At 44.5% G+C, this 14,226-nt stretch overlaps 1 protein-coding gene across 2 annotated transcripts in view; it reads left to right on the plus strand.

Annotated features, from left to right (window-relative positions):
* Positions 1–14,226, plus strand: part of DNAH3 (dynein axonemal heavy chain 3) — a 487,274-nt gene that overhangs the window by 104,624 nt on the left and 368,424 nt on the right. For both annotated transcript variants that reach the window (XM_073647962.1, XM_073647963.1), the window contains exons 8-9: positions 2,752–2,877; positions 8,635–8,830. In XM_073647962.1, the coding sequence (XP_073504063.1) occupies positions 2,752–2,877; positions 8,635–8,830 (322 nt within the window). The remainder of the gene's footprint in view (positions 1–2,751; positions 2,878–8,634; positions 8,831–14,226) is intronic.

A 14,226-nucleotide genomic window follows, 5' to 3' on the forward strand; every position in this document is an offset into this window, starting at 1 on the left:
CCCTGCGACCAATCAATACTGGCTTCACTCTCACCTCCTTTGGACTAATCAAGATATCTAGAGGAAGTGAGAGAGCAGCTGCAGCTCTCACTTTCTCCAAATCTCAATTATGTCTGTAGGAAAGGAAACCGAAGCCAGCGTTAATTAGCAGCATAGATAGCGTGACAACAATGTCATGCGATCTCCAGGATGGCCAGTGCCAACACCGCTAGAACAGCGCCGGTACCAGAGGTAATAATAAGTGTTATTATTTTACTTGGGGAAAACGTAGGTTTTTAGAAGGGGTTGTCCAAGTAGTGGAAAACCCGTTTAAAGAGACTGTGAAGTTTTTTACTAACAGCTTACAATGATTGAACGTAGCAAAGCTCACCCTACTAATCCACTGTTGCCCCTGCTCCAACACTTTTCTAGGCCCGTGCTAGTCTCTTTTAACTAGGGATTAGAGACTTGCTGCATCAGTCATGTATTGACAAGCAACGTGATTGCTACAGCGCGGTAAACAAAGACTAGAGGGAAACCAGGGAAGCATTAACGTCAAGGGATTGGTTAGGTTAGTTTTATTCCTTTAGACCACTGTAAGGATGGGGGCTTGGAAAATGATCTAGCACAGCAAAACAATGTCACGCGATCTCCAGGAGGGCCAGTGCCGACACCGCTAGAACAGTGCCGGTACCAGAGGTAAGTATAAGTGTTATTATTTTACTGGGGGGGGAAGCATAGGGATTCAGAAGCGGGTATCCAAGTAGTGGATAACCCCTTAAAGGCACTTTTGTTCCTTAAAGTGGTTGTCTGGGACTTTCACATTGATGGCCTATCCTTAAGATAGTAAATCAAAAAAATCACTGCACACCCTAGAGTGGTGCTCAAGAAGGGACCGTGCCCTGTCACATGTGAAAATAACCTTGGCACTCGAAAAAATTCTGCTTAAGAAAATTTATTACAGTCCATATAAATATACAGTAAACATACGTTAACGTTTCGGTCTACACGACCTTCTTCAGTTGACCGTACGCTCGTGTCAATGGTAAAAAGGAAAAAGGAAAATAAGCTGAAGGAGTCAACTAGGACAGCCTGCTAGGGAGCTCGTAGGGGACTCAGGACCGGCAGCGCGGCATCCACCGCTAAAGGGTGCCGCCGCTGTGGAGCAGTCCTCTGGAGCTGGTGATACGGCAGCAGGGATGGTGTGGCTCTCCACAGGTAGAGCAAGCTCCAGGGCAGTGTAGGTAGTGTAGGTTGTGGATGCTGGGGAGAGATGGCAGGACGGACCCGGAGGAAAGACGCAGCGCGCAGATTTCTGAAAAGCATGCCAGATGTACAACAATATCTAGCGCGCATGTGTTAGTCACGTACATCCATTCACGGAATAGTGACAGTTTCTATAAATGTGCCCTTGTGTCTTTATGGTTAGGATTAGTGATGAGCGAGTATGTTCTTTAACCCTTTCGGTGAACATGCTCGCCGAGTATCTTTCATCGTGCTCGGCCATTACGTTTCAGTCACTTCGTGCGCATGATTCCCAGGGCCGACTGTTCATGATTTGCAACTGTTTGACAGCTTTAATACCTGTGAGGAATGCCTAAGAAACAAGCATTCCTCCCATGTATTAAAGCTGTCAAACAGTCGCAAATCATGACTCAAACATAACACCCGAGCACAATGAAGATACTCGGAAAACACCCGAGCATGCCCGAAAATCTCGAGTAACGAGCATGCTCGCTCATCACTAGTTAGGATGTGAAACGTTATGCCGGATATATATCACCGCAGCGATTGAAGCCACATTAAGGCTGAGTTCACACGATGCGTATTTCATGCGTTTCCGCTGCGTTTTTGCAGTTGCGTAAACGCCGCGGAAACGCATGAAAAACGCATGGTAGAAGGGAAGCAATGTTCCCCAATTGAAATCCGCATGTGCTGTGCCCATCATGCGGATTTTTCCGCAGCGTGAACCATGCGCTCAAAAATCCGCAGCATGTCATTTAATTTTGCGGAAACGCGGCGTTTTCGCCGCCATTGACTTGCATTAGAACGCGCCAATTCCGCAAGACTGCATCTGTACTTGCGTAATTGGTGCGTTCTAATGTGCGGATGGTACCCAAGTGTGGAGGAGAGGAGATCCACACCCAGGTACCATTAAAAAAGCTGTAAAAACAAGAATAAAATAAAAAATATATATATACTTACCATCTGTCGGCCCGCGCAGCGCTCCTGCTTGGTTCCCGGCACTTGCAGTGAGTTGAAGGACCTGCGCTGACGTCAGAGTCATGTGCCGGGTCACGTGACGCTGACGTCGGCAGGTCTTTCAATTCAAAGTTGCCGGGAGAACGGAGTGAGCAGGACAGCGCGGGCCATCGGAGGTAAGTATATACACTCTCTCGGGTCACACTATATAAATCCATGCTGTTTGCATGGAATTATACAGTGTGACCTAGTTGTCAAGCACTTTCCAGGTGATGCTAAAATCGCCTGGAAAGCGCTTGTCAATCTGCATGCGGAAACGCATGTGAACCCGCATGTGGATCCGCATGTATTCTGCAGGAAAACCGCATGCACAATCTGCATGCGTTTTTTCTGCCAGGGAGATGCAGAAATGATGCAGAAATTTTCTGCTTCATTTCTGCATCGTGTGCACATAGCCTAAAGCTTTTCTGTTGGGTCATGAATTCTGAGATTCTAGCTATATCACCTCTAACCTTTCTTATCAAGCAGAATACAGAACATTCCTCTGAGCCTTTTTGTATCGTGTTTTAGGTTCAGCGAGTTGAGATTTGTACGTATGAAAGAAATGCTGTGTGGGAGCTTACCGCTGCTTCCGGCTGAATTTGAAGAGCTGGTTCAAAAGCATTGCCTAGAAGCCCGCACCACCCTGCGCACCAAGTAGGTTCATTGTGCCCAAGTGTGGGCCGCATTGTCAGTGTATGTATCCTATACCGCTAATGATAGTTATTAGCCTGCAATTACACACAACAAGGCCGAACTGCCGCGGACACTCATTATTCCTGATCTCTGCTCCTGCGGCTCTCGGTGAATGGAACTCGCTCCGCAGCGTTATTCGGTTGGATGCCAGTTAATTACAAGCCATGTAGTGTGCAGTGTAGGAGCCATATATCCGGGTTAATAACACGGCCATTAATGAAACTACACAAATGTAAGCCAACGCAGCAACAAATACAGGGAATAAAATTCAATTTACATTGATCCAAATAATTACTGTTGCCCTAGAAATGTCTGTGAACATGTGTAATGCCTCGAAGTCACACACAGGGCTTCAAGGAGGATCTGTCGGCTCTCCTGATATATCTGTCTTACTAATAGTTTAATTCATTAATAATAATTAAAAAAAAAAAACACTGCATTGTGATATGTATGAAAAAAATGACAACTGGGTGTTACCATCCCCCTTTCTAAAAGGGGCGTGTCTCTACTCAGTCTGGCCTTGCCAGCACTGTTTGTACTGTGTGGGACACTGTGTAGAGACACCCCCCCCCCCCATGCGGTAACACCCAGTTGTCAATTTATTCATACATTTCTAGAAGTAAAAGCACAACACAGAGCTCTGAGAAAAGTAACTTTAGAATTGTTTTTATATCAAATACACTACATTTAGAGCACACACAGGCGACTGTAATAATCGGACAAGTGCTATTCGTCATTTTAACGGATAGCACTTGTTCCCATGTTATTTTATGCAGCCATGCACATGTTATTCTATAGGGCCGAGCCCATGTTATTCTATAGGGCCGAGCCCATGTTATTCTATGGGACCGAGCCCATGTTATTTTATGCAGCCATGCACATGTTATTCTATAGGGCCGAGCCCATGTTATTCTATGGGGCCGAGCCCATGTTATTCTATAGGGCCGAGCCCATGTTATTCTATAGGGCCAGGCCCATGTTATTCTATGGGACCGAGCCCATGTTATTTTATGGGACCGAGCCCATGTTATTTTATGCAGCCATGCACATGTTATTCTATAGGGCCGAGCCCATGTTATTCTATGGGGCCGAGCCCATGTTATTCTATAGGGCCGAGCCCATGTTATTCTATGGGACCGAGCCCATGTTATTCTATAGGGCCGAGCCCATGTTATTCTATGGGGCCGAGCCCATGTTATTCTATAGGGCCGAGCCCATGTTATTCTATGGGGCCGAGCCCATGTTATTCTATAGGGCCAGGCCCATGTTATTCTATGGGACCGAGCCCATGTTATTTTATGGGACCGAGCCCATGTTATTTTATGCAGCCATGCACATGTTATTCTATAGGGCCGAGCCCATGTTATTCTATAGGGCCGAGCCCAGTTATTCTATAGGGCCAGGCCCATGTTATTCTATGGGACCGAGCCCATGTTATTTTATGGGACCGAGCCCATGTTATTTTATGCAGCCATGCACATGTTATTCTATAGGGCCGAGCCCATGTTATTCTATGGGACCGAGCCCATGTTATTTTATGCAGCCATGCACATGTTATTCTATAGGGCCGAGCCCATGTTATTCTATGGGGCCGAGCCCATGTTATTCTATAGGGCCGAGCCCATGTTATTCTATAGGGCCAGGCCCATGTTATTCTATGGGACCGAGCCCATGTTATTTTATGGGACCGAGCCCATGTTATTTTATGCAGCCATGCACATGTTATTCTATAGGGCCGAGCCCATGTTATTCTATGGGGCCGAGCCCATGTTATTCTATAGGGCCGAGCCCATGTTATTCTATGGGACCGAGCCCATGTTATTCTATAGGGCCGAGCCCATGTTATTCTATGGGGCCGAGCCCATGTTATTCTATAGGGCCGAGCCCATGTTATTCTATGGGGCCGAGCCCATGTTATTCTATGGGGCCGAGCCCATGTTATTCTATAGGGCCGAGCCCATGTTATTGTATAGGGCCGAGCCCATGTTATTCTATGTGGCCAGGCCCATGTTATTCTATGGGGCCGAGCCCATGTTATTCTATAGGGCCGAGCCCATGTTATTCTATGGGGCCAGGCCCATGTTATTCTATAGGGCCGAGCCCATGTTATTCTATAGGGCCGAGCCCATGTTATTCTATGGGACCGAGCCCATGTTATTTTATAGGGCCGAGCCCATGTTATTCTATGGGGCCAGGCCCATGTTATTCTATGGGGCCAGGCCCATGTTATTCTATGGGGCCGAGCCCATGTTATTCTATAGGGCCGAGCATATGTTATTCTATAGGGTCGAGCCCATGTTATTCTATAGGGCCGAGCCCATGTTATTCTATGGGGCCAGGCCCATGTTATTCTATGGGGCCGAGCCCATGTTATTCTATAGGGCCGAGCCCATGTTATTCTATGGGGCCGAGCCCATGTTATTCTATAGGGCCGAGCCCATGTTATTCTATAGGGCCGAGCCCATGTTATTCTATAGGGCCGAGCCCATGTTATTCTATGTGGCCAGGCCCATGTTATTCTATGGGGCCGAGCCCATGTTATTCTATAGGGCCGAGCCCATGTTATTCTATGGGGCCAGGCCCATGTTATTCTATGGGGCCGAGCCCATGTTATTCTATAGGGCTGAGCCCATGTTATTCTATGGGACCGAGCCCATGTTATTCTATAGGGCCGAGCCCATGTTATTCTATGGGGCCAGGCCCATGTTATTCTATGGGGCCAGGCCCATGTTATTCTATGGGGCCGAGCCCATGTTATTCTATAGGGCTGAGCCCATGTTATTCTATAGGGTCGAGCCCATGTTATTCTATAGGGCCGAGCCCATGTTATTCTATGGGGCCAGGCCCATGTTATTCTATGGGGCCGGGCCCATGTTATTCTATAGGGCCGAGCCCATGTTATTCTATGGGGCCAGGCCCATGTTATTCTATGGGGCCGAGCCCATGTTATTCTATAGGGCCGAGCCCATGTTATTCTATGGGACCGAGCCCATGTTATTCTATAGGGCCGAGCCCATGTTATTCTATGGGGACAGGCCCATGTTATTCTATGGGGCCGAGCCCATGTTATTCTATAGGGCCGAGCCCATGTTATTCTATGGGACCGAGCCCATGTTATTCTATAGGGCCGAGCCCATGTTATTCTATGGGGCCAGGCCCATGTTATTCTATGGGGCCGAGCCCATGTTATTCTATAGGGCCGAGCCCATGTTATTCTATGGGACCGAGCCCATGTTATTCTATGGGACCGAGCCCATGTTATTCTATAGGGCCGAGCCCATGTTATTCTATGGGGCCAGGCCCATGATATTCTATGGGGCCGAGCCCATGATATTCTATGGGGCCGAGCCCATGTTATTCTATGGGGCCAGGCCCATGTTATTCTATGGGGCCGAGCCCATGTTATTCTATGGGACCGAGCCCATGTTATTCTATGGGACCGAGCTCATGTTATTCTATAGGGCCGAGCCCATGTTATTCTATGGGGCCAGGCCCATGTTATTCTATGGGGCTGAGCCCATGTTATTCTATAGGGCCGAGCCCATGTTATTCTATGGGACCGAGCTCATGTTATTCTATAGGGCCGAGCCCATGTTATTCTATAGGACCGAGCATATGTTATTCTATAGGGCCGAGCCCGTGTTATTCTATGGGGCCAGGTCCATGTTATTCTATGGGGCCAGGCCCATGTTATTCTATGGGGCCGTGCCCATGTTATTCTATAGGGTCGTGCCCATGTCCTATTTTTTGCCCAGACAGAGCCAATCCAGGAAAAAAAATCACAACATTCCCAAGTTTGATCTGATATCTGGATAACACTCGGCCATGTAAGTCAATGAGTCTTTGGAAACCATGGGACTGCAATCAGATGAAATTTGAGTGTAGTCCGATTTCCATGGACTGACTCAATGGAGAAGATGGAGATGAAGGTGCAGACGACTATATGTTTTCTCACTGGGTGGATTATGAAAATCTCACTCTGGTCAGAGTGTGATCAAAGTGGGCCAATTCTCTCAGAGGAGGAGAAAATTTAGAAAACAAAAAATTCCATCTTCTCCATTCTGTCAGTCTGTGGAAATCGCACTGCACTCAGATGTCATCCGAGTGCAGTCTGATGTTTTACATGGACACATTGACTTGCATGGCCACGTGCGATCCTCTGTCTGAGGAAAAAAGATTGGACATGTGCACAGCCGCTCCATAGAATAATCTGGAGACGAGTGCTATCAGTCAAAGTGACACATAGCACTCGTCCAATTATTATTATTTTTTGAGGACTTGAAGAGTTTCTGCTCAGCGGCTATGTGCACATGGCATCTTTTCCAGGTGGTTTCCATCACAAAAACCGCCTGAAAACTTATCAAAAAATGTACATGTTCAGTCTATTGTTACTTCTTTTAACCCCTTCAGGGTTCGGAAACCCTGGAGCGGTTAAAAGAAGTATCATGTTCATTCTTATTAAGCAAAATAAAAACAACAAATTTATAGTGAATATGGCTCTGGATCATGTCCTATACACTGGTGCCCTGATTCATCATTGCTTTGCGTCTGTTTTTTGTCTGTTTTTGTGGTTTTTGTGCTTTTTTTCTGATTGTATCAAATTCATTATTCTATTTGCTCCTTTATAAGTGTATTTTATATGTGCATTCCTTGTTTTTTTCCCCTCTTTGTGGGTGGAGTTTAGCGTTTCCAGACGTTTTCTCCCAATTCATCGAAATTTGACGCAACTTCACTCCAGCCCCCACCTTATATATTTTTGAGTAATTACAAGTAGGGATGAGCGGATCCAGGGAAGTTCAGGTTCTGGTACCCCACCAAACTTTAGTCCAAAGTTTGGGTTCAGATACCAGAACTGTAGCTGAATTTGAACCTGAACCCATGGACCTGAACTTTGGAGCTGGAATATCTCTCTCTGTCTATTTCCAGCTCTCTTTTTCTCCTCCCCGAACTCCGGAACTGTAAAACGGACTTACAGGATAATTCCTTGTTCGGAGTTCAGCACCGGACACCTCGAACCCCGAACTTTACAGTTCGGGTTCGCTCATCTCTAATTGCAAGAATAAATGAAAATGAGTGGCCCTCATGAGTGGCGCATTAATTTGTGCTTTTTATCCTAAGATCATTTGGAAATATAGAGTGAAGACAAACAGACTGGGATACAGCTGTTTCGCATCTAATTATGCTTCATCTGGCAATGAAGCATCAGATGAAGCATAATTAGATGCGAAACAGCTGTATCCCAGTCTTTGTATCTTCATCTTCACTCTGCATTTCTATATGACCTTGGAATAAAAAAAGCACAAAATAATATGCCAATTGTTAGTGCCACTCATTTTTCTTCTACTCTTGTAATTTTTGAAGATTGTATTGGTGCACAGTTGTGCACCATCAGGTATGGCATTCTTATTTAACCATAATTGCATACTCCAGCAGTATATACTTGCAACAGTGCCTATCTGCTGATCTTTTGAAATGGATGTATGTTTGAGTACACCAACACTTTTGCTACAATTTTAACATCTTTTAACAACAAAAGTCGCAAAAACAGTTCAAGATAGGCAAAAAGACCATTTTTTACACTTTGCGCCAAAAATCGGCAACTAATACCAGAAGACAAAAAAGGAAAGTGACTTTAAAAAAAATCCCTCAAATAAAGAATCGGGATCTTTGGCATTTTAATTTCTATAATTTTTCACTTGATTTTTCTGGTGATTGCAGATGGATACCACGTTGTGCTTCACTCTTTAAATCGGAGAAGGATAAGTGGATTCATTTAGTCCCGCAGAATGACAACGACTCCACTATTCAGGTTCAAGAGTTTTTTGCCTGTGTTTCTTCTCTGATGTCCCTGCAGCTGCGTGGGATGGTCATCAATTCTCTTCAGGACTTGCTGTCTTTTTTTACGATCCAGAAGGTAATTAGGACACAGGATAATGGTGCATAGTGTTCCAATATGGTTTAAGCCTGACAAACAAGCAAATGGTTACAGCGCTCATTGAATAGCTACATTATGAATGTTGTATCTTATTTCCAAATATCAAGATCAAAGTCTCCCATCAGTTCTTTATGTTCACCTTTGTTCATTAAGCATTGCAAATATTGTCTTAACTCACTACTTTGCAGTCACGAGGCTTGTAATAAACCTTAGAACATGATATAGAATATCCCCGGGTTATTAGTTTGGCTGTTGAAGCTAATAATTACATCCTTTAGGTAGAAGAATAAAACATTTTTCCTTACTGTGCTAATGGATACTTTTACATCGGTATAATTGGTGCTTGTTCCTTTTATTCCCAACTTTCAAGAACTAATTAAGTTACATCTTGTTCCATTAATGGGCTGGTAAAACTGAGGTTAGATCTTGTTTGTACTCTGAACTGATTTTCCATCCAGATTTATAGAGCAGAAAGGAAGGTATATAAATAGTATAAGGCAATAATAGAAAAGACTTCTAAAAATCATTTCCAAAAGTAATTTCAAGGCCGCAGTGTCTCTCTGTAAACCTTTGACCATCAAATACAATTTTGTAATTTCTATGCTTTCAATGAAATATTTTCAACAGGAAAAAAAAACATAATTAAACAATAAAAATCTAGATCAAAAAGTCAGCTGTATAAGTATGAGGCCGGATTCACACATCTGTGTTTCGCGGGCGATGCATGGACCAGCCGCGGGTCACCAAACTCGACAGCCTCATAGGCGTATATGATAGGCCTTATTCAGACATCTGTTTTTTTTCACATACGAGAAAAACTGATCTAGTTTTATCAGACTTTTTGTCCAGAGTTTCAATAGATTTTCATTAGATCTTCAACTGAGTTTGCTCCAAGTTTCATCAGTTTTTCTCGCATGGGGGAAAAAAAAGTTTATCGACCTTCTCTGATAAAGCAGTCCGTGAAAAACGGACAGTACTCGGATGGCATTCAAGTGCTGTGCAATTTTTTTAACAGGCCCACAGATACTTAGATCAATAGCAGAAAATGACGTAATGTTCAAAGGGAGCCTGTCACGCTGTACATATTGTCCGATCCTTGGACAGCATGATATATAGAAGGAGAAGCTGAGCAGAATGACCTATAGGTTTGTTGCAAAAGATTCAGTATAGAATTTCTCGTATTTTATTCATTGGAATCCCTGGTGTTTGTACAGTATGTGTGAGTCAAGTAGGCGGTCCTTCTCAGTGATTGACAGCTATCTCTGCATGCACAGGGATTCCGCATGCACAGCTATCTCTGCATGCACATGCTCTGCATTCAGGGAAGACTGTTTTTCACTAGTAGGACCGCCTACTGGACTCCTACTCATACAAACACCAGGGATTTCAGTGAATAAAATATAAGTATTACTGAAACTTTTCCCTCAAACTTAAATATCAATCTGATCAGCTCCTTCTGCTCTATAATATTCTGCCAGCAGATCACATTTTCACTCTCACCTTACAACCTTGTGACTTTTATTCCACAGTTTATCTATACTCCATTTCTTATTTAACTATGTGATGGGTACTGAATAGCCCTGCAGATCGGTGGGAATTCAGGTCCTGAGACCCCTATTGATCATTCAAAATACTTGAAAGGGTGAACGCTAAAGTGTTCTCTGGGACCTGTTAAGTGGAGTACCTAGTGCAAATATTGTCCATGGAAGCTCTATTAAGAGGTACCAGAAGTCCACGAACAATCCTCATACCAATACCGACCTCACTAACCACCCATCTGTTAGGCTCACCCGATGAGGTGGGCACACGGGCCATGGGCGTCAGTGCAGCAGGCAGATGTGGCATGCGGGAAATGGATAGCAGAGGTACTTAAAGCAGCAGACACATAGCACAGGTACTTGAAGCCGCAGGCAGAAAGAAGACATCTTGGTGACTGCAGACATGTAGCAGAGGTACTGGAAGCCACAGGCAGACATGTGATGTTCTGGAGACTGCAGACAGGTGATGTCCTGGAGACCGCAAACAGGTAGCAGAGGTACTGGAAACCACAGGCAGACATGTGATGTCCTGGAGACTGCAGACAGGTAGCAGAGGTACTGGAAACCGTAGGCAGACATGTGATGTCCTGGAGACTGCAGACAGGTAAAAGAGGTACTGAAAACCGTAGGCAGACATGTGATGTCCTGGAGACTGCAGACAGGTAGAAGAGGTACTGGAAGCCTCAGGCAGACATCTGATGTCCTGGAGACTGCAGACAGGTAGAAGAGGTACTGGAAGCCTCAGGCAGACAGGACTCAGGAGCGCTAAAACCTGATCAGATGTTGTCTAGCCATGTGACTGCTGCAGTCAATTACTGGTTGATGGCACATTAAGTCTCTGAACTTCCTCTGTAGCTGATCATCTATCTATCTTTCTATCTGCTAGACCCCTGCAGCTAATCATTAGTTAGTTGCAGTGGTAATGTGACTTCACTGCACTTGATCAGGGGTAGGGAAAGTACAGAAACTTCATGTGCCATCAATCAGTGATTGATAACAGTGGTCACATAGCTAGACAACATGTGACCATCTATGTGGAAGTACATAGATCAGTGGGGAACGGGAAGGTGAGTATGTCCGTTATAATAAGTCATTTGTATCCTATCATTCTTCCAGATTTAGGTAAATGAGCGTTATTTTATCTCCATCTGACTACAGCATTTTCCATTCTGCAGCGGCTTCTGCAGCCGCCATTATTCTTTACTAAACTCTGTTTTAGTAGATTTGCTGTTCTTACTGGAGTTAAAAAACAGGACTATCTCGCTCTATAGCCTCTGTTTCTGTATCTACTGAAGATCCAGTTCAGAATGTTCAGTGATCCCTAAAATTAGTTGTGGAGAGCTGCATTCACTGAGATGAGCTCAGATGACAGAGAAATAGCCTCTATCTGTCGGAGCCCTAACACAGGTCTGATAAGCCGTTTACAATACAAGCGCACGTAGGACTGGAATCGTGACTGGAACAGCAAAGAGGTAGCGGAAACACAGAATATACAGTAGTACAGGTTGCTTAATCCGAAGACAGGAAGAATGAGGCTGATCATCAATGCTATATGTGTGTATGGGGAGACACCTGGCAATAAAACTAGGTTTTGATGGCATAACTTGTCAAGGTCCCACCCTGGTGATTAGTCTTCTCAGTCACCTCGTTTTTAACTCTCATTTAAACCATACTATATGTAAAACGCGGCTGTGCAACATACCTATTTGCAATAAGGGAGCCTGTTACCGAATCATTATACCAGTGATTTTGGCAAAATTAATCGCTCAACTTGTTCCCTTTACAAGTCTAAAGGGTGGGCCAAAATTTGGTAAACAGTACTGATCAGGTCATGATATTTTTATTATATTTTTTATGAATATCTCTCTTTATAGTCTGAGTGGAGCATTGAAAGACTGAAAATCCCAAGCTGATGCGCAGAGATGGGCAAGAGGCATCTGACATTGCTTCACCTACAGGACTGACAATTTATTGTGTCAGATGAGCTCGGTGGAAAACGCACTGAAATCTAAATGTTCTTTTTTTAGAATGAGATAAGAGTCCCTGACATTCGTCAGAAGAAAATATTGGACGGTGTGGCTTTAACTCCAATTTCCGCATTAAGCATCACAAGCTCTTGAGATGTATGTTGCATGGTCTTCTTCTGGCTCTTGAGATGTACGCTGCACTGTCTTCTTCTGGCTCTTGAGATGTATGTTGCATGGTCTTCTTCTGGCTCTTGAGATGTATGTTGCATGGTCTTCTTCTGGCTCTTGAGATGTACGCTGCACTCTCTTCTTCTGGCTCTTGAGATGTACGTTGCATGGTCTTCTTCTGGCTCTTGAGATGTATGTTGCATGGTCTTCTGGCTCTTGAGATGTATGTTTCATGGTCTTCTTCTGGCTCTTGAGATGTATGTTGCATGGTCTTCTTCTGGCTCTTGAGATGTATGTTACATGGTCTTCTTCTGGCTCTTGAGATGTACGCTGCACTGTCTTCTTCTGGCTCTTGAGATGTACGTTGCATGGTCTTCTTCTGGCTCTTGAGATGTATGTTGCATGGTCTTCTTCTGGCTCTTGAGATGTATGTAGCATGGTCTTCTTCTGGCTCTTGAGATGTACGCTGCACTGTCTTCTTCTGGCTCTTGAGATGTACGTTGCATGGTCTTCTTCTGGCTCTTGAGATGTATGTTGCATGGTCTTCTTCTGGCTCTTGAGATGTATGTTGCATGGTCTTCTTCTGGCTCTTGAGATGTATGTTGCATGGTCTTCTTCTGGCTCTTGAGATGTACGCTGCACTGTCTTCTTCTGGCTCTTGAGATGTACGTTGCATGGTCTTCTTCTGGCTCTTGAGATGTATGTTGCATGGTCTTCTTCTGGCTCTTGAGATGTATGTTGCATGGTCTTCTTCTGGCTCTTGAGATGTACGCTGCACTGTCTTCTTCTGGCTCTTGAGATGTATGTTGCATGGTCTTCTTCTGGCTCTTGAGATGTATGTTGCATGGTCTTCTTCTGGCTCTTGAGATGTATGTTGCATGGTCTTCTTCTGGCTCTTGAGATGTATGTTGCATGGTCTTCTTCTGGCTCTTGAGATGTACGCTGCACTGTCTTCTTCTGGCTCTTGAGATGTATACTGCACTGCCTTCTTCTGGTTCTTGAGATGTATGTTGCATGGTCTTCTTCTGGCTCTTGAGATGTACGCTGCACTGTCTTCTGGCTCTTGAGATGTACGTTGCATGGTCTTCGTCTGGCTCTTGAGATGTATGTTGCATGGTCTTCTTCTGGCTCTTGAGATATACGTTGCATGGTCTTCTGATTGTGTACCAATGTCAGGGTGACTCATTCTCCTTGGTCACACACAACCAAGGACTTCCTGATTTCAGTGCTTTAACCATTGAACCCATGGCGCAAAATGTATCTCTGAAACAATTTCCAGACGTGTTGGTGGAGACGTTCAGATGCCGCTTTCCGTTCTCTTTGCATCTTCAGTCTTCCAATGCTGCATCAGAATTCACTTTCTTTGTACTTTGTTCAGGCTCCCTGTCATTGTTCTCAATACTTGCAACATAAAAAGGTGAATCCTCGATGGTATAATATGAAGGTTTTAATTACACCAACGCATTTCGGCACCGGACTGGCGCCTTTTTCAAGGTAAGAAAACAAATGTATGTCATGACGCGTTGGTGTAATTAAAACCTTCATCTTATACCATTGAGGATTGTTGATTTCTGCAAGCGCTGCCCAGGCACGCGATCTCTCCACTTAGGCTATGTTCACACATGTTGGGTTTTTCAGTATTTTTGCTTCAGATTTTTATGCAAATTTTCAGCTGCATTTTACAGCACCAGCAAAGTCTATG

This window comes from Phyllobates terribilis, unplaced genomic scaffold, assembly GCF_046119375.1.
Source record: "Phyllobates terribilis strain yellow unplaced genomic scaffold, ASM4611937v1 Scaffold_9__5_contigs__length_417890890, whole genome shotgun sequence".
Taxonomy (NCBI): domain Eukaryota; kingdom Metazoa; phylum Chordata; class Amphibia; order Anura; family Dendrobatidae; genus Phyllobates; species Phyllobates terribilis.